Source organism: Bubalus kerabau, chromosome 2 (genome assembly GCF_029407905.1).
Source record: "Bubalus kerabau isolate K-KA32 ecotype Philippines breed swamp buffalo chromosome 2, PCC_UOA_SB_1v2, whole genome shotgun sequence".
Classification (NCBI taxonomy): Eukaryota; Metazoa; Chordata; class Mammalia; order Artiodactyla; family Bovidae; genus Bubalus; species Bubalus kerabau.
Window position 1 is genome coordinate 6594955 of NC_073625.1, and position 24682 is coordinate 6619636.

The 24682-nt window shown below is 44.7% G+C and overlaps 1 protein-coding gene and 2 long non-coding RNA genes across 8 annotated transcripts; 1 reads left to right on the forward strand and 2 right to left on the reverse strand.

The window, feature by feature from the left end:
* Nucleotides 1-1225: 1225 nt before the first annotated feature.
* LOC129642952 (arylamine N-acetyltransferase 1) lies at nucleotides 1226-9596 on the forward strand. 6 transcript variants are annotated; one of them, XM_055566938.1, is made up of 4 exons: nucleotides 1235-1280; nucleotides 2338-2582; nucleotides 4461-4646; nucleotides 8623-9596. In XM_055566938.1, the coding sequence occupies exon 4, from the start codon at nucleotides 8628-8630 to the stop codon at nucleotides 9498-9500; it is 873 nt and encodes a 290-aa protein (XP_055422913.1). In that variant the 5' UTR covers nucleotides 1235-1280; nucleotides 2338-2582; nucleotides 4461-4646; nucleotides 8623-8627; the 3' UTR covers nucleotides 9501-9596. The 6 variants fall into 6 exon arrangements, with proteins under 6 accessions (XP_055422915.1, XP_055422914.1, XP_055422913.1 ...); XM_055566941.1 differs by lacking the exon at nucleotides 4461-4646 and having other exon boundaries at nucleotides 8623-8804; nucleotides 8961-9596; XM_055566942.1 differs by lacking the exon at nucleotides 4461-4646 and having other exon boundaries at nucleotides 8623-8786; nucleotides 8961-9596.
* Nucleotides 5895-7997, reverse strand: LOC129642955 (uncharacterized). The gene is made up of 3 exons (XR_008709958.1): nucleotides 7916-7997; nucleotides 6824-6940; nucleotides 5895-6357 (listed from the first exon to the last, which is right to left on the reverse strand). It is a non-coding gene; the product is annotated as an uncharacterized LOC129642955 (long non-coding RNA).
* Nucleotides 8957-23780, reverse strand: LOC129642954 (uncharacterized). The gene is made up of 3 exons (XR_008709957.1): nucleotides 23678-23780; nucleotides 9252-9346; nucleotides 8957-9107 (listed from the first exon to the last, which is right to left on the reverse strand). It is a non-coding gene; the product is annotated as an uncharacterized LOC129642954 (long non-coding RNA).
* Nucleotides 23781-24682: the final 902 nt, after the last annotated feature.

Below are 24682 nucleotides of genomic sequence, written 5' to 3' on the forward strand. Positions count from 1 at the left end.
AAAAGTAATGGGTTACCCTCATATACTATAGATATTGGAGAAGGAAAGGACAACCCACTCCAGTGTTCTTGCCTGGAGAATCCCATGGACAGGGGAGCCTGGTGGGCTACAGTCCACGGGGTCGCAAAGAGTCAGACATGACTACACGATTAATACACACACGCTCTGGATACAGTATTGATGCAGTTGTCTAGAGCAGTGGAAATATCGGTGCCAGGCTCTGCTTATGCTTAGAAACGGATGCTGCCACTCCCATTTCTGGGCTGACTGGTGTTCCAGGGCCGTTAGTGGCAGGCCCATCTGACCCGCCCAAGCAGAGGCCAGAAGAAAGCCTTCAGGCAGAGAGTTCCAAGTTCATGCTGAGTCATACCAGAGGCACAGACTAGAACTCTCAGTGCTTGAGAGAGCAGAAGGCAACACTTGTGTCATGAAGACAGTTACGGAAGTAAACCGTAGAGGGAAATGAAGCTTCCTGGGGGGCTCAGTGGTAAAGAATCCACCAGCCAATGGAGGAGACCCAGGTTCGATCCCTGGATCGAGAAGATCCCCTGGAGAAGCAAATGGCAACCCACTCCAGTAGTCTTGCCTCAGAGAATCCCATGGACGGAGGAACCTGGCAGATTACAAGTCCGTGGGGTCTCAAAAGAGTCGGATATAACTTAGCAACTAAGCAACAACAACACAGAGGGAAATGCATTAGAGACAGCAGAGTGATGGGCTAATATCGTTAACATAAATCAGAACCACAGAAGCAAAAGCATATTATGTATGTCTCTCTCATAACTTCTATGTGGACACATTTAGACCACATTACACACTGCCTCTTGGGGAAGAAGAATCGAAAGTTAGGGGCTTCCTGGAGATTGATGAGGAAATGCTGTCATAACCTGGGGAGGGGGCAGTGATTTAAAACATCCATGTCCTCCTGCTCCTCTAGGCTAATGGGTCTGCGCTTCCTGGAGCCTCTCAAAACCCTAACCTCCCACAGCACACACAGGACATCCATATTCAGGCTGCCTAAGAGTAAGAACTGTGTGGACTACAAGGTCCCTCCCCTTTGAACCCCGGGGCCTTGGCTCACCAGGGTACATTGGAAAAGGAGGGGCACAGGGTCAACCCAAGTCCCCATGACTACATTTCCCAGAGCTCCGGGGTGACGGTAACTAGACTCAGGGGGCGGAGCACTTTGCACACAGGAAGGAAGGCTCTCCCTGGGCTGGGCCAGGAAGTGGAAGGGTGGCCGTCGCCCTGGTTCCTGGTCGTGGGTCCCAGAGAGCTCGGTGAGTGACCTGTTTACGCTTGGAAATTGGGGCTTGATCCTATTTCAAATGTGAGTCCAGGAGACTGGAGACTGAATTTCAGGTCCTAGGACAGTTCAGGAAGTTTGCCTGACACGCGCTTACGCTGTAATTGCTGTGCAGGATAACAGAGGGGTCACAGACCCCCACTGCAGGTGTCAGGGTTAGCGTCACAGCCACGCAACACGCCAGCTGGGAAGACTCGGCAGGACACAGAAGCATCTCTAAACGTCAGTTTATCCCTCGGAACGCTGGAGCTAATAAGAGAGCTTACTTAGAAAGTGTGTTGTGAGGACTAAAGGAATATATAAAAGATAGCTAATGTGTACAACACGTGTTTCAGAGGACAGCGTTCTCCTCTCGGATAATTGCAACAGGGATGTCCACCTTCTCTGAACTTAACTGAGCGTGTCCCCAAGGGCTCAGTCAGTCCTGCAGGCTGCAAGTTCAGGGTCACTCCGGCTCCTCCAGCATTAAGGGATCAGAAGTTCTCTATTGGTCCCAAAACACCCAGGGAGGCTGGGTTGCGCTGTCTGCACAGTGTAAGGGAATTCTTGGGAGGTTTTCTCTGGATAGAAGGAGGGGCCCAAGGCTCTCCAGGAGCCATACATGCCAGGGACAACTCTCTCACCGTCAGGCAGGCTGACAACAGCATCCCCTGGGCACTGATAAGCAGAGTTCTGCAGGAGAGAGGAGCCTGTGGAGGCAGATGGCTCCAAAGCCAGGGGCCCTGTGAGCTCCCTGCTCTGGACTTTGCTCCCCTGCCCTGCCCTGTGTCCACAAAAACCATGTGCCTGCTTGCTCTCTGATCACTGAACTTTCCCTTCCTTTGAGTTACTGTTTACTTTCTCAGCCACACAATAGCTGATCCCACCCTCTCGCACTCAGAAGAAAGTTGTTACCCGCCAACTATATATATAGTCCCATCCCACCCAGAGACTTATTTTGTTTGGCCTTGACAGGTGTCAACAGTTCAGAGCCAGTTGTAAAAACAGGTAGATTACACCCACAAATCTGAGTTTCTACTTCTCCTCAAAAGGGAATAAAAGGCAAAACAAACATTCAGACCTTTCTGCTGACGGAGTCTGACCTTCTTTGGCTGTTCTTGGACGGGCGGCTCCGCAGCCCGCCTGCGCTCTCAGCATCGTGAAGAGGGGCTGTGGGCTTGGCTTGCCAGGCAACTTCTTTTTTTTTCATCCGGAAGATCACTGGGCTGGCCACTTGCCCCCTAGGACTGGGCTGGTTCACAGGTCCTTGCAGTAAGCTTCGACATCAAAAAAACAGGTAAGAAAAGGGAGGGGAGGGCTTGCCTGGTGGCTCATGGAAAAAAAATCTGCCTGCAATGCAGGAGCCACAGTTTCGAACCCTGGGTCAGGAAGATCCCCTGGAGAAGGAAATGGCAACCCACTCCAGTATTCTTGGCCTGGGAAATCCCATGGGCAGAGGAGTGTGGTGGGCTACAGTCTATGGGATAGCGAAGAGTCGGACAAGGCTGAGGGACTGAACAACAAAGGGAAGGGGTGGGAAGGAGAGGAAAAGAAACTCAGAGCACAGGGAAAGAAAAGCCACTGGAAGCATCTCTAAATCCTACTCTTCAGCTGGGCAGCTCTATTCTAAGCTCATACCCAGTGAATTGAAATCAGATACAGGAAAAAGCACTTGGGCACAGATTCTGTCTGCAGCGCTGTTCGCAGCAGCTGAAGCTGGAAGCCCTCAGAGAGACAGGGAGGCGCCTGGGGGCTGCAGAGGCGGGAGGGGTTGGGGAGTACCTGCCCACGAGACTGGGGTCTTACTGGGGAAGTGAGAGAGTTCGGAACTTAACAGAAGGGTGGCTGCACCGAGTTGTGAAGGTACCAAAGGACTGAATTGTTCACTTTAAATGGTTTAGTTAGGTCTTGTGATTGTTACACCAATTTTTAATAATCTGTTTAGTCAAGACAGGCTTCCCGTCTGGTGCCTCAGTCGGTAAAAAATCTGCCTGCAATGCAGGAGACAGGGATTCAATCCCTGGGTCTGGAAGCTCCCCTGGAGGAGGGCATGGCAACCCACTCCAGTATTCTTGCCTGGAGAATCTCATGGACAGAGAAGCCTAGCGGGCTACAGTCCATGGTGTCCAAAGAGTCAGACACGACTAAGCGACTAACACTTCCAGTCACGGCAGAAGGGCTGGCTGGAGATACTGCCCCTGCTTGTGGCCCGGAGTGTGACTTCGGCGCCTCACTCCCTGCCCCTGGGACCTCACTTTAGTTCCTCCTCCATTCCTTCCCTCAAAATGAGAGTTGTTTTTTAAACTATCAACTCCCTCGTACTTCTGTCCCGGAGTCTGGCTTTGTTCGGCTTCTGCCGTCTAGACGGGCTCTGGGGGCCTGCTCAGCGGTCCCCGCAGTACCTGCCTGACTCTGCAGCTCCAGCGCGGAGCCCTGGCGGAGCCGCGGGCCTTCGGTGAGCTAAGGCGTGGCGTCCGACGGCCTCTGAGCAGGGCTGGCCTCGCAGCTCTCTTCCATCCCAGGATCAAGCAGATGCCCCTCTGCCCTGGGGTCGGGAGTGAGTCCTAGTGTTAATCCAGTGGGATGCCATCACTGAGTCAGAGTAAAGGAAACAGACAGTATGTGAAACACATACAGGAAGAAAATCCACTCGCTCTCACCGTCTCAGGCTCTTCCAGGCGGTCCTGTCTGAAGTGCGGGCAGCTGGGATGGAAGACGCCAACTTAGTCTGCGACCACCCTGGCTGCTTGCACCCCTGAGCTGTGAGGGCAGCATCTCAGGGCCAGACTGCCTCTGGACCAACCTGTTTTCAATTATTCTATTTTAGACTTTGGCTTACAATTTTGTTTGGGGAAAGAATCAGGATTTCTCTAGCTCAAAAATAAAATATAAAGTAAAATAAAATTAAAAAATTGAAACCACTGCTGGATGTGAAAGACGTAGAGACCCCAGACTGGGAGCTGAGGTGTTCATCTCAACCTGCTCTCCGGGGCTACATCAGAGAGGTAATTGGTAACTGAAGAACCATGTCACTTAGGGATACATTGCAGCAGCCTGATGACTGTTGGCCTTTGTCCATTCGGCGAAGCAACGGGCATTCATTCGGTGACAGAAGAAGTCTCTCTGGCCTGACTTTCAGGGCCCTCTAGAAATTGCCTCATCCTGTCCATCTTAGCTCTCTCCCACAGAGCTCTCCTCGGTGGCCACTGATGTGACGTGTCAGGTTCCCCAGGTTCAGACCTGAGTCCGGACCAGTGAGCAAGTGCCTCATGAAGGAAGGGCACCTGGGCAAGCCCCCCAGTGTCAGCCCAGGTGGGAATCACAACTCCAGAGTCTTTTCTCGGTTCAAGGCATCTCGCCGGTGAGTCCCCATGAAGGGCTGTCCTGAGAGGACACAAAGCCCCCGACACGTCTGATTCTCCACACAGGAGGGCAGAGCCGCTCCAGGAGCCCCCAGGAGGTCTGCCAAAGAGTCCATGTGCAGGTCCTGAAGCCAAGCCAGTCAGGGGCACAGCCAGGCGGTCGGACAGACCTGAGGGGACCCGGGTGGCCAACACTCAGCATCCCCCCACACCAGCCTCGGTCCCGAGTCCTCCGCAGCACCCTGGGCCCGAGCAGGGTGCTCTGAGCAGGCTCTGTTCTTTACCCTCTGCACCCAAGGCGGAGGTCAGCGGGTAGAATGGCTTTCACTTCAGTCACCTTTAAAACATGTTTTTAAAGTAGTTTAGCCACAATTTTTCTACTCTGTCCTATAATATAAGGAGTCGATTCTGCCTTTCTCTTCCATAGTTTTTCATTTTGACTTGCATCTGCACAGGCTACGGGGAGATAACCCTGTAAGTGTATACGTGTCGGCTGTTGCTGCTGTTTAGTCACTCAGTTACGTCCAACTCTTTTGTGACCCCGTGAACTGTAGCCACATAGAAGGCAGGAGGAGAAGGGGACAACAGAGGATGAGGTGGCTGGATAGCATCACTGACTCAGTGGACATGACTTTGAGTAAACTCCGGGAGTTGGTGATGGACAGGGAAGCCTGGCATGCTGCAGTCCATGGGGTCGCAAAGAGTCAGACACAACTGAGCGACTGAACTGAACAGACTGTTGTCTGCCAGGCTCCTTTGTCCACCGGATTCTCCAGGCAAGAATACTGGAGTGGGTTGCCATTTCCTCCTCCAGGGGATCTTCCTGATCCAGACATGGAACCTGGGTCTCCTGAGTGCCCTGCACTGGCCTGCAGAATCTTTACCACCGCACCACTGGGAAGCCGTCGCAATTATACTTAATAGCTAAAGGAAGACAGGTGCTCCCTTACATGCTGGTCTTTGATGTGTTTGGTAAAACTTGTAGTATCGATCAGGGGCCTGAACAGGGTTCCCCCATCCTTGTTGACTGCCTGGCCCGTTGTGCTCGGGTCCTCCTGTGACTTAAACCCCAGGAAGCGGGCTAGAGCCCACCCATGTCGCTCCCATTGCCTGTGGCTGTATGTCCAGCTGTGTCCCTGTGCAGTGCAGATGGCCATTTCACTCTCTTTCCTTCTGTTTTGTGATTTTAAAACATTCTTCCTATTCGTATCCCAGCAGAACTACTGCTCTTTGTTTTCAAGGAAGACTATGATATATTTAAAACTATTTTTCTATTATTTCTAAACTGTGAACCAGGAAGAAGAAACATTCCAAGTCTTTTGAATTAAAGCTGAGAATCCATCTACATCGAACTTCCATAGAAAGGTTTGCTTTTCTGAGACATCTCAGCTGACTCCCTCAGTGTGTTCTCTCTGCCTCCTTTTATTCTTTTCTTGTATTTATGATCAAGTGAAATGAAGCAATATATCAGTGCACATCTAAGTTCCAAGTCAATGTATAAACGTTGCAGAGTTTTCATCCAGTTTTATCCTGACAGCTACTTCCTAGTGGCTCCGTATTTCACCTTCTATCTTAGCTTCAGTAGTTCATCATTCTTCTTTTTAGTCATGGAGGAATAATTTGGTTATCACATGCTGCTTGCATTCAGGTTCCAATACTGGGTTCTTCTCAATGGACTTGAGGTTACTAAATTCTAAGTTAGCATCATATCTTTAAAAAAAGAAGGAACAAGGAAAAAAACTTTAAAATCAAAATATAGGTTTAAAAAGTATACATTAATTTCCAAATAAAAGAAGGTGGGTTAACCCACTCGTAAATGAAATGGTTGCTGCTGCTGCTGCTGCTGCTAAGTCGCTTCAGTCGTGTCCAACTCTGTGTGACCTCATAGACAGCAGCCCACCAGGCTCCCCCATCCCTGGGATTCTCCAGGCAAGAACACTACAGTGGGTTGCCATTTCCTTCTCCAATGCATGAAATTGAAAAGTGAAAGTGAAGTCGCTCAGTCATGTCCGACTCTTAGTGACCCCATGGACTGCAGCCTACCAGGCTCCTCTGTCCATGGGATTTTCCAGGCAAGAGTACTGGAGTGGGGTGCCATTGCCTTCTCTGAAATGAAATGGTTAGGCAGGTCCAAATCCTATTTCTTTGTTCCGCATCACCTGCCCTCCTTACTTACCCAGCACTGGTTGGATATAGAAGCAGAAGAGAGTCTGTGGTGGTCTGGCTCAGTACCAGTTGTTCTCTCCCTGTCTGATGTCGAGTTTTTGGCTTCTACGGATGTTGAGAAAGGAAACTGATGGATATAAAGTTGAGAAGAAATGAAATAAGCTTAAGAGATTTGGAGGTCAGATTACAGACACCAAGAATAAAGTTGACACACTAGCAAAATTGGAAGAATAACTGATTAAAACAAAGAACTAGGTGAATCTGAAAGAAAAGACATTAAGGACAACAGAAATACATAGCTTATCACCATTAACCTAGGGCAGGCCTTTTTAAGCCTCTCACCTCAGGCCATGTCATCCTACCAAAGGTAATACACCACCGTTACAATCAGTGATTAATGGACAGAAACCTTTTTGACATGGAATTTTACAAAATAAGGACTTTTTGTTTGACTCACCTTACCAGAAAAGCAAGATATAGCTTAAGACCTGATTGATGTCTTTTCCCATCTTTCTTTCTCCTGCTTTTCCTTCCTCAACTCATTAAATTCTTGGTGGGTGCTATTCTTCAGCAAGATCTCCTACTAGCTTTGGGCAAATATCCCACCAGCTTCTGGCCCTGCAGGAAAAGCACCTGCTTAGGCTTCAGCAGAGTCCCTCAGCAGAGTCTCAGAGAGCAGACTCAGGCCACACACCATCCGTGAGCAAAGCACTGGTCCTGGAGCAAAGGTGCTTTGCGTTGCTCCTGGCTGGGCCACGTGTCTCTTCTTTCAGCTCCGTGCGTGCAGGTCCCTGTCCATACGCATCAACTGGACGATGGTGCACTTTGCCCAAAGTGCAGGCTTCCCCTTGCCCCTCTCACAGTGGTTCCTCATTTCAGAGGAAGAGCCGGAAGGCCAGGCCTCATCTCAGTCCAGGCTTCCTCTCAGTCCCTCTGCTCCCTTCTTCCTGGCTTCCTTGAATGTTCTTTGGACATTCTAGGCAGGTTTCGGTTTAAGACTTTTTAAAAATTCTCTGGTTCTTCCTAAGTGATCCTCCCACACATATGGACGTAGCTCCTTCTCTCCCATCCTTAAAATTATAGTGAAGCTTTCTCTGCCCACCTTACTGGAAACTGAAGCTCTCTCTGTGCATGTCTTATCTTCCTTCTTCACTTTATTTCCTCCAGAGCACGGATCCCAATCTAAGAAATTGCATGTGTTTTTAAAATTCATTCATTTCATTATCTGTGTCATACTAGCCCCCATAAAATACAGGATTTTTTTAAGACAAGCAATCACTAGATTAGTAATTTATACATAATAAAATTTCAGCAAACCATTTACTGAATAAATGAATAAATCAGTTTGTGAACAAACTGACTCGTTGAGTAGGGAAATTTCTGTAAAGTTCAGCTAAAGAGGAAACTGAGCAGGTCAAGTACCCTATTATATCATTCTCCTGTTTGTATTAGAAATTGTTTGTAAACTCTATTTTCATTGATGCCAATTTGTACCTCTCCTTACTCATCACCAAGAAAACCACATGTAAGCTCTTTGTGATTTTACTCATCACTTCATCTGGATTTCCAACTTCTCATGCTCAAAACATGGAAGAAGTGATACTTTTCTTCTTCATTTGTGAACTTGTAGATGCAAAAGGCATTAAAACAGCAAAAGCATACACACAAAAGGCTTATAATTATGCCTTAAATATTTAAAGGCCTATTAAAATATTATATTTAAAATACATCTGTTATAATCAAGCTAATCAAAGAAATCCAAGTATAAAAGCAATATATTTGCTTTTGTTTTGTTTTCCTCTCCTTTAGGAACCATGAACATTGAAGCATATTTTGAAAGAATTGGTTATAAGAACTCGAGGGACAAATTGGACTTGGAAACATTAACTGACATTCTTCAGCATCAGATCCAAGCCATTCCCTTTGAGAACCTTAACATCCACTGTGGGGAAGCCATGGAATTGGACTTGGAGGTCATTTTTGATCAAATTGTGAGGAGGAAACGGGGTGGGTGGTGTCTCCAAGTCAACCACCTTCTGTACTGGGCTCTGACCATGATTGGTTTTGAGACCACCATGTTGGGAGGGTATGTGTACAACCCATTCACCGACAAATACAGCAATGCCATGATTCACCTCCTACTGCAGGTGACCATCGACGGCAGGGACTACATAGCTGATGCTGGATTTGGACGCTCTTACCAGATGTGGCAGCCTCTAGAGTTAATTTCTGGGAAGTACCAGCCGCAGACGCCTTGCATCTTCCGCTTGACTGAAGACAGAGGAACCTGGTACCTGGACCAAATCAGAAGAGAGCAGTACATCCCAAACCAAGACTTTCTGGATTCTGACCTCTTGGAAAAGAATGAGTATCGGAAAATCTACTCTTTTACTCTTGAACCTCGAACAATTAAAGACTTTGAGTCTGTGAATACATACCTTCAAGAGTCTCCAGCATCTGTGTTTACAAGCAAGTCATTTTGCTCCTTGCAGACCCCAGAAGGTGTTCATTGCTTAGTGGGTTTCACCCTCACCTACAGGAGATTCAATTATAAGGACAATACAGATTTGGTAGAGTTTAAGACACTGAATGAGAAAGAAATAGAAGAAAATCTAAAAAACATATTTAATATTTCCTTGGAGAAAAAGCTTACCCCCAAACATGGTGATAAATTTTTTACCATTTAGAGGAGGCTGTAAAAATGGTCTCATGATTACTTCTGGTGCTGTAACTTTTTAATCACAAAAAATTTAAATGTCAATAAAAGTTGTTTTTGTTATTGTTTTTGTTTTGTCACTAAGCTGTGTCTGACTCTTTTGCGACCCCATGGACTATAGCCTGTCAGGCTCCTCTGTCCATGGGATTTCCGAGGCAAGAATAAGGAATAGGTTGCCATTTCTTACTCCAGAGGATCTTCCTGGCCCAGGGATCAAACCTGCTTCTCCTGCGTTACAGATGGATTCTTTATCACTAAGCCTCCAGGGAAGCCTGTCTATAAAAATAGAGAGAATGAAATAATAAATCTCCATTTACTTATCACTCAGTTTATAAACTAGGAACTAGAGGCCTATCTATCATATTTTCTCAACACTCCCACATTTTACTGAAGAAAATCATAGACATCAGATCATTTCACCCTTTAAAAATGTCAGCATGTATCATCAGATAACGTTTTTTAAAAAAAATTTGAGAGTTGGACTATAAAGAAAGTTGAACACCAAAGAACTGACGCTTTTGAACTGTGATATTGGAGAAGACTCTTGAGAGTCCCATGGACTGCAAGGAGATCCAACCAGTCCATCCTAAAGGAAATCAGTCCTGAATATTCATTGGAAGGACTGATACTGAAGTTGAAACTCCAATACTTTGGCCACCTGATGTGAAGAACCAACTCATTGGAAAAGACCCTGATGCTGGGAAAGATTGAAGGCAGGAGGAGAAGGGGACGACAGAGGATTGGATGGTTGGATGGCATCATCAATGCGATGGACATGAGTTTGAGTAGGCTCCAGGAGTTGATGATGGACAGGGAAGCCTGGTGTGCTGCGGTCTATGGGATCGCAAAGAGTTGGACAGGACTAGAGGCTGAACTGAACTGGACCTTTTCCAGATTTATAATCGCAAAGGTTTAAAACATTTTAATGATGGCCTATGGTTTTCTTGAGGAAAAAGTGATATATGCTAGAAAACTTCACATGTTGGTTGAATGTTGAATTCATAGAACATGTTTAACCATCATTCAGTAACTAGAACTTAGAGGAAATCATTTTTATTAACTTCTCCCAGCATATATCCAATGTGAAATTTGAGCAGAAATACCACATGTATAATGGGACTGTAATTCAACAAAGAAAAATGAGAAATGATATTGCTTCCAAATAACCTAATAGTTCTCAAGACAAAGCATAAACCAATACTTGTTAACATAAGTACCAAGAGACTGACACGGACAATAATTTCTTACATGGCTCTTTTTGCAACCACAGTTCTTCATGGACCTTTTTTCTTTAATTAATTTCTTAAAAAAATTTTTTTTCTTCATGTAAGCTTTTTACATGTACCTTTTTTTTTTTTTCTTAATACCTTTTTTCAAACACTGATATTTGGAATTTTCAAGTTTTGGAACTAGGTATTTTTGTCTAGTACTAAAAGTTTAAACGTATTATCTGTAAAATCTAGATGTTGAAAAATATGTTAATTAAAATGTTACTGGCCAATACAATATCAGTCTCAAAGTTTTTTTTTTGAAAAGTTAGGTTATTAATGGGGCCTTTCTTTTTTGCAGTAGAGTCTTCGTTGAATCCTCTTTCTTGTCTCCCAGTTCTATTCTTTTACTTCCTTTTACTCTTTGTGGTAAGAGAAAGACTATGTGCTTCTAAATATGTAGTTCAATTCTGTGGACACTGGGTGAATCACCTGATGAGCCTGTGCTCCTATTCCTCGAGGTCCTGTAAAGCGGGGCCCTGCCTGGATAAATACATGTCAGGCCTACAGCACCATCTTCCCTCCCTCCCGATGGGCCTCATTCAACTCTGCCGCTTTATCTTGCAGCAGGGTCAGTCATGCCTGGTCCTCTTGGGTGGAAAGGCTTTTCTCACATTCTGAAAAGACCATGCCAAGGGAGGAGGTGGTGGCAAGTTACATTACCCAGATCAAACTGTGGCTCAAGAAACAAGTTGCAGTTTTGTACAAATGAGTCCAAGTCATTTATGTATGAGTATCCTGAAACCCAGGCTTCCCAGGTGGCTCAGTGGTAAAGAACCCACCTGCCAATGCAGGGGACGCAAGAGATGCAGGTTCGATCCCTGGGTCAGGAAGATCCCCTGGAGGAGGGCATGGCAAACCACTCCAGTACTTTTGCCTTGAGAATCCGGTGGACAGAGGAGTTACAGTCCATGGATCGCAGAGAGTTGGACACGACCTAACATATTCACACACATCCAGAAACCCATTTGTTTTTTCTTGGATACATCGATGACATGGGAGGAGAGGGGTGGCAAAATAGTTGAAAGATACTTAGGGATATAAAATTTAGCTTCCAGATAGAACAGGCGTGCCTTTCTGTGCAAAGTTAACTTCTCTCCAGTGGAAATTTAAATGAGTGTTCTCTGTGGATTAATGACTATTGATCCTGTTACTACTGCTGCTTAACAAATTGCCCTGAAGCTTAGTGGTTTAAATCAATTATTTTAGTTTGCTCACAGATCCTGTGAGTCTGTACTTTAGGAAGGGCACAGAGGAATGGTTCTTTTCTGCTCTCCAATGTCCCATCTCAGCTGAGAGAACTCCAGTGGCTCATGGTTACTGGATGGCCACATGCTAGAACCATGTAGAAGCATCTTCTCTGGCACTGTGTTGCTGAGCTGGGCCCACAAAGGGATAAGCTGCATGTGGCCTCTGCATGTGGTCTGGGTGTCCTCACAGCCTGGGAGGCTCAGGGCAGTCATAGGTCTCAACCAGGGGCTCAGAATGCTAGGTATGAGGGTTCTAGCTTATACAGTGGAAATTAAAGCACCTTTAAAAAAGAATGATGTTTTCAGGTGAAGGGAAGTTTCTCTACAATCACAATGTTGAGCAAACACCACCTCCATCTAGGTTCACAATATTTTCATTCCCCCCAAATAAGACCCCACACAAGTTGAGCAGTTTAAATTCCCTGTCATTACCGAGCATCAGTCACATAGCATTTTTTTTTTTTTGCCACATTTTTTGGTTATAAGAATCCCAAAGAAAGGCAATGCCAAAGAATGCTCAAACTACCGCACAGTTGCACTCATCTCACACACTAGTAAAGTAATGCTCAAAATTCTACAAGCCAGGCTTCAGCAATTCATGAACAGTGAACTTCCTGATGTTCAAGCTGGTTTTAGAAAAGGCAGAGGAACCAGAGACCAAATTGCCAACATCCGTTGGATCATCAAAAAAGCAAGAGGGTTCCAGAATAACATCTATTTCTGCTTTATTGACTACGCCAAAGCCTTTGACTGTGTGGATCACAATAAACTGTGGAAAATTCTGAAAGAGATAGAAATACCAGACCACCTGACCTGCCTCTTGAGAAATTTCTATGCAGGTCAGGAAGCAACAGTTAGAACTGGACATGGAACAACAGACTAGTTCCAAATAGGAAAAGGAGTACGTCAAGGCTGTATACTGTCACCCTGCTTATTTAACTTATATGCAGAGTACATCATGAGAAAAGCTGGGCTGGAAGAAGCACAAGCTGGAATCAAGATTGGCAGGAGAAATATCAAAAACCTCAGATATGCAGATGACACCACCCTTATGGCAGAAAGTGAAGAGGAACTAAAAAGCCTCTTGATGAAGGTGAAAGAGGAGAGTGAAAAAGTTGGCTTAAAACTCAACATTCAGAAAACAAAGATCATGGCATCTGGTCCCATCACTTCATGGGAAATAGATGGGGAAACAGTGGAAACAGTGTCAGACTTTATTTTTTTGGGCTCCAAAATCACTGCAGATGGTGACTGCAGCCATGAAATTAAAAGACACTTACTCTTTGGAAGAAAAGTTATGACCAATATAGATAGCATATTCAAAAGCAGAGATATTACTTTGTCAACAAAGGTCCATGTAGTCAAGGCTATAGTTTTTCCAGTGGTTATGTATGGATGTGAAAGTTGGACTGTGAAGAAAGCTGAGCGGTGAAGAATTGATGCTTTTGAACTGTGGAGTTGGAAAAGACTCTTGGGAGTCCCTTGGACTGCAAGGAGATCCAACCAGTCCATTCTGAAGGAGATCAGCCCTGGGATTTCTTTGGAAGGAATGATGCTAAAGCTAAAACTCCAGTACTTTGGCCACCTCATGCAAAGAGTTGACTCATTGGAAAAGACTCTGATGCTGGGAGGGATTGGGGGCAGGAGGAGAAAGGGACAACAGAGGATGAGATGGCTGGATGGCATCACTAACTCGATGGATGTGAGTCTGAGTGAACTCTGGGAGTTGGTGATGGACAGGGAGGCCTGGTGTGCTGCAATTCATGGGGTCGCAAAGAGTCGGACACGACTGAGAGACTGAACTGAACTAAACTGAAGACACGAGGCCTTCTGGATTCAAGGGGCAAGAACTAGACTTCACTTTTGTTTTTTTCTTGAAGATCTTTTTGACATGGACCTTTTTTTTTTTTTTTTCCCCAGTTTTCTCATGCATTCATTTATTTTTGACTGTGCTGGGTCTTTGTTGTAACTCAGGCTTTTCTCTAGTTGTGGACAAGGGGGTTGCTACTCTAGTTGAGGTACAGGGACTTCCCATTGCAGTGGCTTCTCATGGAGCACGGGCTCTAGTCCTGAGGGCCTCAGAAGTTGTGGTTCCTGGGCTCTAGAGCACAGGCTCAACAGCCATGGCACACAAGCTTAGTTGGAGCACGGCTTGTGCGATCTTTCCCGGACCAGGGATTGAACTTGTGTCTCCTACATTGGCAGGCAGATTCTTTACCACTGAATCACCAGGGAAGCCCCGAGACTTCACTTCTTGATGCGGAAATGGAAAGTTTCAAAGATATTCTCACACGCATCTTTGGAAAATATAATCTGACAGTCAACCCTCTGGTGGCAAAAATTTACATTCCCCTCTCCTCCCATTCTGGTGTCAGGCTCAGCCTTGAAGACCAGGATCGTGTCATCAGGGCAGATGCAGATGAGGCTTCTCAGATACAGTTTTGTGACTACAGTTCTTTGACTACCGTTCTTCTTGATGAAGAGTCCTTGTAAAGCATCATAACAAATTACCTTTCCCGACATACTCCACTGGCAACAGTGAAACGAGTGAAAAATTATCACTGTGTCCAGGTCCATTCACTACGGGGCGAGCAAGAGCACACAGCACGCCTCGGTCCATCATAGGTCTGCAATCCAGCGGGGCTCCTGTGGCCAATTCCTTGGGGAGGCCTCAGTCCATCTCATGGGCGTTGTTTCCATGGTTCTTGCCTTTATTCTCGGTCTTTTGGATTCACCACATGCCTCTGCCGTGATTTTCATAATGGTTAAAATTGACCAAAGAAACAAACTTATTTTCTTATAAGGAGACTACAGCTCCATGGGAGCTAACAAATCTTTAAGGATTTTCCTTCAGGGTGAGCGTAGTTTTGTCCAGAGGCCTCCCAAGATATACCCAGACACCCTAGACTCAAGTGCAGAGTTTCCCTCCTGATGGAAGTTCAGACTAGGTTCACAGCTGGCTGGGACTCTGCCATATTCACTTGTTAAGTACATGTTGAGTAAATACTTGTTGAATAAGTGCATAAATAGCCTCAGTTTCTGTCTAGGACAACAGGACAAATTCTTGTTCAGTCGCTAAGTCATATCCAACTCACTGAGAGCTCACGGACTGCAGCACACCAGGCCTCCATGTCCTTCATTGTCTCCCGGAGCTTCCTCAAACTCATGTCCATTGAGTTGGTGATGCCATCCAACCAACACATCCTCTGTCAAAACCCACTCTCCTGCCCTCAATCTTTCCCAGCATCAGGGTCTTTTCCAATGAGTCAGCTCTTCACATCAGGAGGCCAAAGGATTGGAGCTTCAGCTTCAGCATCAGTCCTTCCAACGAACACCCAGGACTGATGTCCTTTAGGATGGACTAGTTGAATCTCCTTGCAGTCCAAGGGACTCTCAAGAATCTTCTCCAACACCACAGTTGAAAAGCATCAATTTTTTGGCGCTCAGCCTTCTTTATGGTCCAACTCTCACATCCGTACATGACTACTGGAAAAATCATAGCTTTGGTTATACGGACCTTTGTTGGCAAAGTGATGTCTCTGCTTTTTCAATAGTCTGGCTAGGTTGGTCATAACTTTCCTTCCAAAGAGCAAGAGTCTTTTAATTTCATGGCTGCAGTCACCATCTGCAGTGATTTGGGAGCCCAAGACAATAAAATCTGCCACTGCTTCCACATTTTCTTCTTCCATTTGCCATGAAGTGATGGGACCAGATACCATGATCTTAGCTTTTTGAATGCTGAGTTTTAAGGCAGCTTTTTCACTCTCTTCTTTCACCTTCATCAAAAATCTCTTTAGGGCCTCTTCACTTTCTACCATTAGAGTGGTATCATCTGCATAGCTCAGGTTGTTGATATTTCTCCTAGCAATCTTGATACCAGCTTGTGATCCATCCAGCCCTGCATTTTGCATAAGGTACTCTGAATACAAGTTAAATAAGCATGGTGACAATATAAAGCCTTGTTGTACTCCTTTCCCAATTTTGAACCAGCCTGTTGTTCCATATCTGCTTCTTGATCTGCATACAGATTTCTCAAGAGACAGGATAAGTGGTCTGGTATTCTCATCTCTTAAAGAATTTCCCACAGTTTGTTGTGATCCACAGAGTTGAATGCTTTTGTAGGCAATGATGTAGATGTTTTTCTGGAATTCCCTTGCTTTCTCTATGATCCAATAAATGTTGGCAATTTGATCCCTGGTTCCTCTGCTTATTCTAAATCCAACTTGTACACCTGGAAGTTCTCGATTCACATACTGCTGAAGCTTAGCTTGAAGAATTTTGAGCATAACCTTATTAGCATGTGCAGATTGTATTCATCAGTGGGATCGTACCGAAGTATGAACATTCTTTGGCATTGCCCTTCTTTGGGATTAGAATGAAAACTGACCTTTTCTAGTCCTGTGGCCACTGCTGAGTTTTCCAAATTTGCTGACATATTGAGTGTAGCACTTATAGGAGCATCCTTCGGGATTTGAAATAGCTTAGCTGGAATTCCATCACCTCCACTAGCTTTTTTCATAGTGATGCTTCCTAAGGCCCACTTGACTTCACATTCCAGGATGTCAGGCTCTAAAGTAAGTGACCACACTGTCATGGTTATCTGGGTCATTAAGGCCTTTCTTGTATAGTTCTTCTGTGCATTTTTACCACCTCTTCTTAATCTCCTCTGCTTCTGTTAGGTACTTTCCATTTCTGTCCTTTATGGTGCCCATCCTTGCATGAAATGTTCCTTTGACATCTCTAATTTTCTTGCAGAGATCTCTAGTCTTTCCTATTCTAACATTTTCCTCTCTTTCTTTGCATTGTTCATTTAAGGCCTTCTTATCTCTCCTTGCTATTCTCTGGAACTCTCCCTTCAGTTGGGTATATCTTTCCCTTTCTCCCTTGCCTTTCACTTCTCTTCTTTCCTCAACTATTGTGAGGCCTCCTCAGACAACCCCTTTGCCTTCTTGCATTTCTTTATTTTGGGGATGGTTTTGGTCACTTCCTCCTGTACAATGTTACAAACCATAGTTCTTCAGGCACTCTATCAGATCTAATAACTTGAATCTATTTGTCAGTTCCACTGTATTATCATAAGGGATTTGATTTAGCTTATACTTGAATGAGCTTGTGGGTTTCCGTACTTTCTTTAAGTCTGAATTTTGCGACAACGAGCTCATGATATGAACACTGGATTACTTCAGGTTACATTCCTTGATCAGCCACTTTCCACAAAGCACTATCACTGTTAGAAGATAGGTTCACAGGTGCTTTCAACGTCAGCCAAATCGTTCCTCCTCCAGGAACCCAGGCCTTTGGTGTGCATCTTGACCACCAACCCAGACTCCCCTTTTTTTTGTTTAGGGTCTTGGGCATCCTTTTCTACCTTCAGTGTCTTGGCCAATGCCATGCCACCTAAGAAGCTGGCTTTCACTGACTTCAAATCGCTGGGTTTGGGTTCTGCTGCTGCTGCTGCTGCTAAGTCGCTTCAGTCGTGTCCCACTCTGTGCCACCCCATAGACGGCAGCCCACCAGGCTCCCCCGTCCCTGGGATTCTCCAGGCAAGAACACTGGAGTGGGTTGCCACTTCCTTCTCCAATGCATGAAAATGAAAAATGAAAAGGAAGTCGCTCAGTTGTGTCCGACTGTTAGCAACCCCATGGACTGCAGCCTACCAGGCTCCTTTGTCCATGGGATTTTCCAGGCAAGAGTACTGGAGTGGGGTGCCATTGCCTTCTCCATGTCCCACCATCTCAGAAGAGCCTCAGGTATTAGGTGAATTGACCAGCTGAACTCTCAGACTTCCTGTGCCTACTAAGAAATTTTATTTGAAACAGTATTTATCAAGACAATTACATAACCATTACATCTTTTCCCAAGGCCTACTTGCCTGACATTTGCATTTCTAAGAAGGGCAATGCAAATGATTCTTCCTAGAACAAAGACCCATTTAAGCAGATTTTTCTCTTCATTCTTACATCTAAAGCAGCTTGAAGCTTCTTTCCTTAAAAAAAAAAAAAAAAGAAAGAAAGAAAAGAAAAAATTATCCTCTGCCGTATCATATCTGTTATTCCCACCAGATGACCCATGTTGAGTGGGAGCCCACCACCACAGGAAAAGACGATTATGACTCCAACAGCCACCCAGCACTCTGAGCGCCCAACACGGCATCTGTCTGTGAAAGTTCATTAATGAATAAACAACAACAAAAAACCCAGGTTCTTGAAAGCTGCAAGTACTTTCAATACACTCACTGTTGTTTCAAGAGGCTGCCCCAACTAAGAAATAAACCCCTTAAGGTTAACAACTATCTCTTTTGATTTCTCTAATATAGGAAGTGAAGTGAAGTGAAGTCACTCAGTCGTGTCCAACTCTTTGCGACCCCATGGACTGTAGCCTACCAGGCTCTTCCCTCCATGGGATTCTCCAGGCAAGAGTACTGGAGTGGGGTGCCAGTTCCTTCTCCAGGGGATCTTCCCAACCCAGGAATCGAACTCTGGTCTCCCGCATTCCAGGCAGACACTTTAACCTCTGAGCCACCAGGGAAGCCCTGTCTAATATAGGAGTATTTATTAAAGGAGTAAAGATGCAAAAGATATTCAAGATGTTAAATGTTTATGACTTTTCTGCCTACTGAACTGTAAATTGATTGGTGGCAAGAACTAGATCATATTTATGTTGGCATTCATGTCTCACTCTTACACCATCACATTCTCCGTCTCAATTTTCCTCTGCAAGTCTTCTCTTGAACTAGCTGTAATTTTTTTTTTAATGATCAATCCATTCATTGCTTTAATCCACAAATATTTTGTACCTATTTGTGCATCAAAGAAACAATTTTCTTCTCACAGAGGGAATGAGTTGGGAAGATAGGATGAAGGTCAATAACTAAGACACTTTTACTTAGGAAAATTATCCAGGGGGAAAGGTGAACAGAACAGCACACATAATCATAGAAACTAAGGGAAGAAACTGAGAAGCAGAAGTTAATTGGTTAAATGTGGAATCTTGAAAAGTTACAAAATAATCACAACAGACATTTAGAGCTAGTTTCACTTTCACAAACCTGAGTATTGGACCTGTTAGGGGCACAATGAATGAAACTGTCCACTGTCCAGACACCATATCAGCCATTGCGCGAGTTATTTTATGACAGGAGGTCCTAGTAAGGAGCATGGAACTAATAAGCCACCACCAACCAGAAGAGTTCGGGGAAGGTCAAAAAGAGACACCAATCTTGCTAGCATCAATCAATCTTGGTGGAGCCATGCGTGCGCCACCAGGAAGGACCCTGAGTCAGAGTGATTGGCAAAAGAAAACCTAGAAACCAATCCCATCACCATAAAACCCAAGACGATGAGCCACAAGGCAGGGCGGTCCTCCTGGGTTCCCTTACCTGACTGTTCTCTGCTCGGGCACCCTTTCCCAGTAAAGAGTCTTGCTTTGTCAGAATGTGTGTTTCCACAGACAATTCAATTCAGAGCGTTACACAGAGCCCACTCTCGGGCCTTGGAAGGGGTCCCCCTTCCTGCAACGGACCTTTCTGGATAAAGACGCACTGCTGGGTTTTCTTTCAGTGGACCAGGCTCTTTTCCTAATTAAAAGGACTCAGAAGGAAATCATAGAAATAAACAAGGAAGAAGGTGGGACATCATCAGTTACTGTGGCCTTGAGCAATGCATTTAAACCCTCTCTGCCTCAGTTTCCTATCTCGGTAAAAAGAATGATGGGAGAAGAGGCATTTATCTACAGAAATATTGTAAAGGTAAAACGAGATGATGTGTCTGAAGGTGTTTTGTGGAGTATCAACTACCTCTGTTCAAGACCCACTGTACTAAGCACTTTGTAAGTCCATCTGTTCCTCAAAATTATCCTGGGAGGTATCACTACACCTACTGTACAGCTGAGGAGGCTGAGGTTCAGAGGACTCATTACCTTAATTTTAAAATTACCTGGTGTGGTACTGTGATTAATAGTAAGATATGTATATTAGGTCTTTGTTGCAGCTTCTGACACAGACATCCTAAAATGCCTGGAGTTTCCTAAGTGATGAGAACAATAAAGCTGTCTCAATATTCATAATAAACCCTTTTCAATGACCTTTGGGTTTATGTAAATTAGATGAATTTTGGAAAACACGAAGGAAGAGGGCTGGTTGCCAGGGGAACCAACCACGTGATTAGAGGGTGGGAACGTTCAGTCCACTCCCCGACCTCCATGGAGGACAGCAGGGCTGGAAGTTGACTCAGTCGCCAATGGCCAGTGACTTAGTCAATTGTGTAATGAAGCCTCCATACAAAACCCCCAAGAGCCTGGATCTGGAGAGCTTCCAGGCTGGTGAGCCAGAATGTGTCCCCATGCCGCCATGCTAGACCCATGCTCCATGAGAAGACAAGTTCTTTTCTTCTGGACCTCACCCGTGTAACTCTTCATCAGGCTGCTGATTTGGACATTTCGATCCTTTGTAATAAATCTGCAATTTAGTGAGTAAATTTTTACTCAGTAAAAATCCTAGTTCTGTGAACCACTCCAATAAATTAACCAAACCCAAAGAGGGGGTCATGGGATCTTCTGATTTATAGTCAGTGGTCAGAGGCACAAGTGACAACCTGGACTTGCAACTGACTTTTGAAATGGAGGGCAGCCTTCACCTACCAAGTCTGATGCTATTTCCAGTTAGGTCATGTCAGAATCGTGTTGAACTGTAGGGTACCCAGCTGGTGTCAGAGACTTGCTGGATGGTGTGGAGGAAACTACCACAGGTGGAATTGGGTGCAGAGTTGGAACTGGTGAACTGAATCCGTACCTGATTAGTAAGCTGTAGAGCAAAAATTTGAACTGCTTGCAAATGCCATCATCCATCTGTTATCCATGAGATCCCATCAGTGTAAAAAAAAAAATGCTTTTTCAAAATCACTAAAATATCTTCTCTGAGAAGTTACTTGCTCACTAAAAGAAAAGAAATGCACTTACAGACAAGCAATGCATCCTTTTTCTTTAAAGGAGTAAGAGAGAGGTGAATGGCTGAACACAAGTGATCTAGGTTAAGACAGTTGAAAAGAATAGTTGATTTTGGAAAGAATTTTAGGCAAGGCAATTGAGGCAGGAAAAAAAAGCTGTAGAACCCTCAGGTAATTTGTTGGGTCTTAGTTCCTTCTTAAGATCTAGCAGAACACATAACTCTTTATCCAAAATGAATTTCTTGTGATTTCAGTCATTTTTTGATTGTACTCATCTATTTCTCTAACAAACTCAAAGCAATAGGGGTGGGAATGATTTTCAAGTTTTATATTTTCCCCTTTTATATTTCCCCCAAATAAGTCTAAATTAAAAAAAGCATTTTAGTCCAATAGGTATTCCTCCCACAAAGGAGCAGCATTCAAAAGACAGAATGTTCCAGGCATTGGACTATATTCATCTAAATTTAAATTTCAGGTAGACTTAATATTATTAAAATGGAAATTGTGCAAGACTGTATGCTTTGGTAACTTGTTTTGTGAAATTAAATAGATTTCCAGAAACAGTCAAGCACTGGAGATATGCAGTTATTGTTTAAATCTGAGATAAAACGACGCCCACTTTCAAAAAGGAAAGAACTGTGAAAAAACCTTGTATCTTGAAAGATGAATATGAATCACAGGAATATGAATCTTACCCTTGAGGGGGAGGAAAGGGCTTTTCCTCTGGGGGCTGGAGATGAAGCATTTAAAAATAATTCAAAGCTCCGATTCTCTCGAAGGGCTTTGTGACTCAGAATTGCACTTATTGGACTTACAAATTGGGTTTCACAGATGTCTTGATTTGTAAACCAAATATACTGCTTGACTGATAACCTCACAGAGGCCGCAAATCGCTCGGAAATGCCTGAGAGGAACTTCCACTGTGTTTGTTTGTACAGGTGACAGAGGACCCAGGTGATGCAGTCAATCACAAACATGATCCTTATCAATAAGGCTGGGGCTGGACTGTCTCTGTTGCCCTACTCCTGGGACTTCCTTACTGAACTGGCACCCCCTGTTCTCTCCAAACAGAAAGGAAGGAGGAAAAGGAATACAGCAGCAAGACATGCTAGAGGCTGCGTGATGGAGTTTAAGCCGGGACTGGAAGCCAGAACTCAAAACCTGGATTCATTGGCTATGTAATTCTGGAGCTACCATGTCTCTGATGGTTCCCTTTCCCATGAGGCAGAAAATTGGATAAGTGCCCGGTTCTGAAGTCAGACACATCTGGGCTTGAATCCTGTATCTGCCATAAGCTGTCTGTCCTCTCTGAGCCTCGGTTTCCATAGCTGTGGAATCTAGATAATAATATTGCCTCATTGTATTAGAGTTCTTCAGCGAAACAGAATGAATAGGCTGTGTGTATGTGTGTGTGTGTGTGTGTGTGTGTGTGTGTGTGTAGAGAGAGAGAGAGAGAGAATACAGTTATAAGGAATTAACTTCTGTGATCATGGAGCCTGACAAGTCCAAAATCTACAGGATGGACTGTCAGGCCGGAGACCCAGCAGAGCCAGTGTGCTAGACTGAGCCTGTAGGACTAAAGAGTTAAAGCTGCAGATGAAGTCTGAAGGCAGGCTGGTGGAGAATTCCTTTTTGCTCAGGGGAGGAGAGCAAGAAGGAATTCTTTTTCTATTCAGCCTTCAACTGACTAAATGAAGCCCACCCACATTTATGGAGATCAATCTGTTTTATGCAAAAAACACCAATTTAAATGTTAGTCTCATCTAATACATCTTTACAGAAATATTCAGAATAAAGTCTGACCAAATATTTGGGCACCCAATGGCCAACTCAATTTTACACATAAAATTAACCATCACATGCATGTCATCCTCACAATATTCCTATGAAATGAGTACTATCTGTGAAGCTCATCTCCCAAGCTCAAACAACGAATAGTCATGTGTCAAAGAGGGACAAAGTCAGGCTCCCTTTGTTCTCAAAAATATTTAAAAATTAACCGCTTCTCCTCAATATCTCCTCCATATATATATTCAGTCATGGCTTCTTGATAAGACATCTAAACGTATTCAACCAAGGAAATTTATAGTGCCTGCTCATTTCACCTTCTGACAGTTCCACCATGATTTCACCACTGAGGTAAATGAAATTGAAGAGTGGTTACCTAATCCCCCCCTCAAGAATCTTTCTACATTAATGATTACATCCTCTTATTTATTCCCTCCTTTGAAAGATCCTTCTCTGATTCCTAGAACGAGAAAAGGGAGGAGAGAACAAAGTGAGGAGGAGAGAAGGGAGGAAAGAAGGAATCACAGGAAAACATAACAGGTACATAACCAAGATAACCACATCAATAAAACAGGCAAACAAGACCACTAGCTTTCCCTGGATTAACCCTAAAATCTATAAACGAGGGGTCTGGGGCCCTGGAGAGCAATTGTAAAAACCTGTTTTGAACACCCAGGCAAATTACCTTGCTTGTGGTTATAGAAAGAACAGATATTTGTACATCAGAAGAAGAGCTATCCACAATTACACCCTCTGGTCACTGTGGAAACCATAGCGTTAGAGGAAGCACTCTGACTGAAACCGCCCACCCTGGCCAGGCAGCATAGTAACCATTTGCATGCGTGGTTTTAAGACAGGAGGTCCTGGTAATGAACATGGAACTAATAAGCCACCACCAACCAGAAGAGTTCGTGAAAGGTCGAAAGGAGACACCACACGTCTGACCACCTCCCAGAATCCTTCTCTCTGGCATCCATCTTGGCTGATCAAGGCTTGTACCACCAGGAAGGACTCTGAGTCAGAATGATTGGCTAAAGACAACCCGGAAATTAATCCCATCACCATAAAACCTGAGGCTGCAAGCCCCATGGCAGAGCAGTCCTCCTGGGTTCCCTTACTCTGCTGCTCTCCACCCAGGTGCCCTTTCCCACTAAAATCTCTTGCTTTCTCAGCACATGTGTCTCCTCGGATCATTCATTTTCAAGTGTTAGACAAGAGCCCACTTCCGGGCCCTGGAAAGGGTCCCCCTTCCTGCAACAATAGCAAGCCTTGTCTTTCATACCCACACGACGCCCTGCAGCTTGGGACTCTCAGCCCTGCCAGCTTTCTCCAACCCATGAAGGGTTAGAATAGTGACTGTCCACAGTCTTTCTGAGGGCCGTGGGACTGCGCTCCAAGATTATTGACTGTCACCATGCCGTCTTCACATATTCTTTCTTCCCCAGCATGAAGCCATTTGAGATCAAATTGTGATCCATGACTACATTTCCACATTCCTTCTCATCTGAGGAAAAATCTCTGGTCTTGGTAAAATGTACTTAAAATCCAGTTTCAATTGGATTCAACCAGATTTATAATCCAGTTTCAATACATGGCTTTCATTGACTCAATACTGGAAGAGATCTCAAAGGTCTATGGTCCAACTTTCTGCTTGCTGCTGCTGCTAAGTCACGTCAGTCATGTCCGACTCTGTGCAACCCCATAGACGGCAGCCCACCAGGCTCCCCCGTTCCTGGGATTCTCCAGGCAAGAACACTGGAGTGGGTCGCCATTTCCTTCTCCAATGAAAGTGAAAAGTGAAAGTGAAGTTGCTCAGTCGTGCCTTTAGTGTGTTATATATATTGATGGTGGTGGTGGGTCACTCAGTTGTGTCCGAATCTCTGTGACCCCATGAACTTGAGCCCA

Coding starts and splice junctions, on each gene's coding strand:
- LOC129642952 (XM_055566940.1), top strand. CDS start 8,628: ATGAACATTGAAGCATATTTTGAAAGAATTGGTTATAAGAACTCGAGG.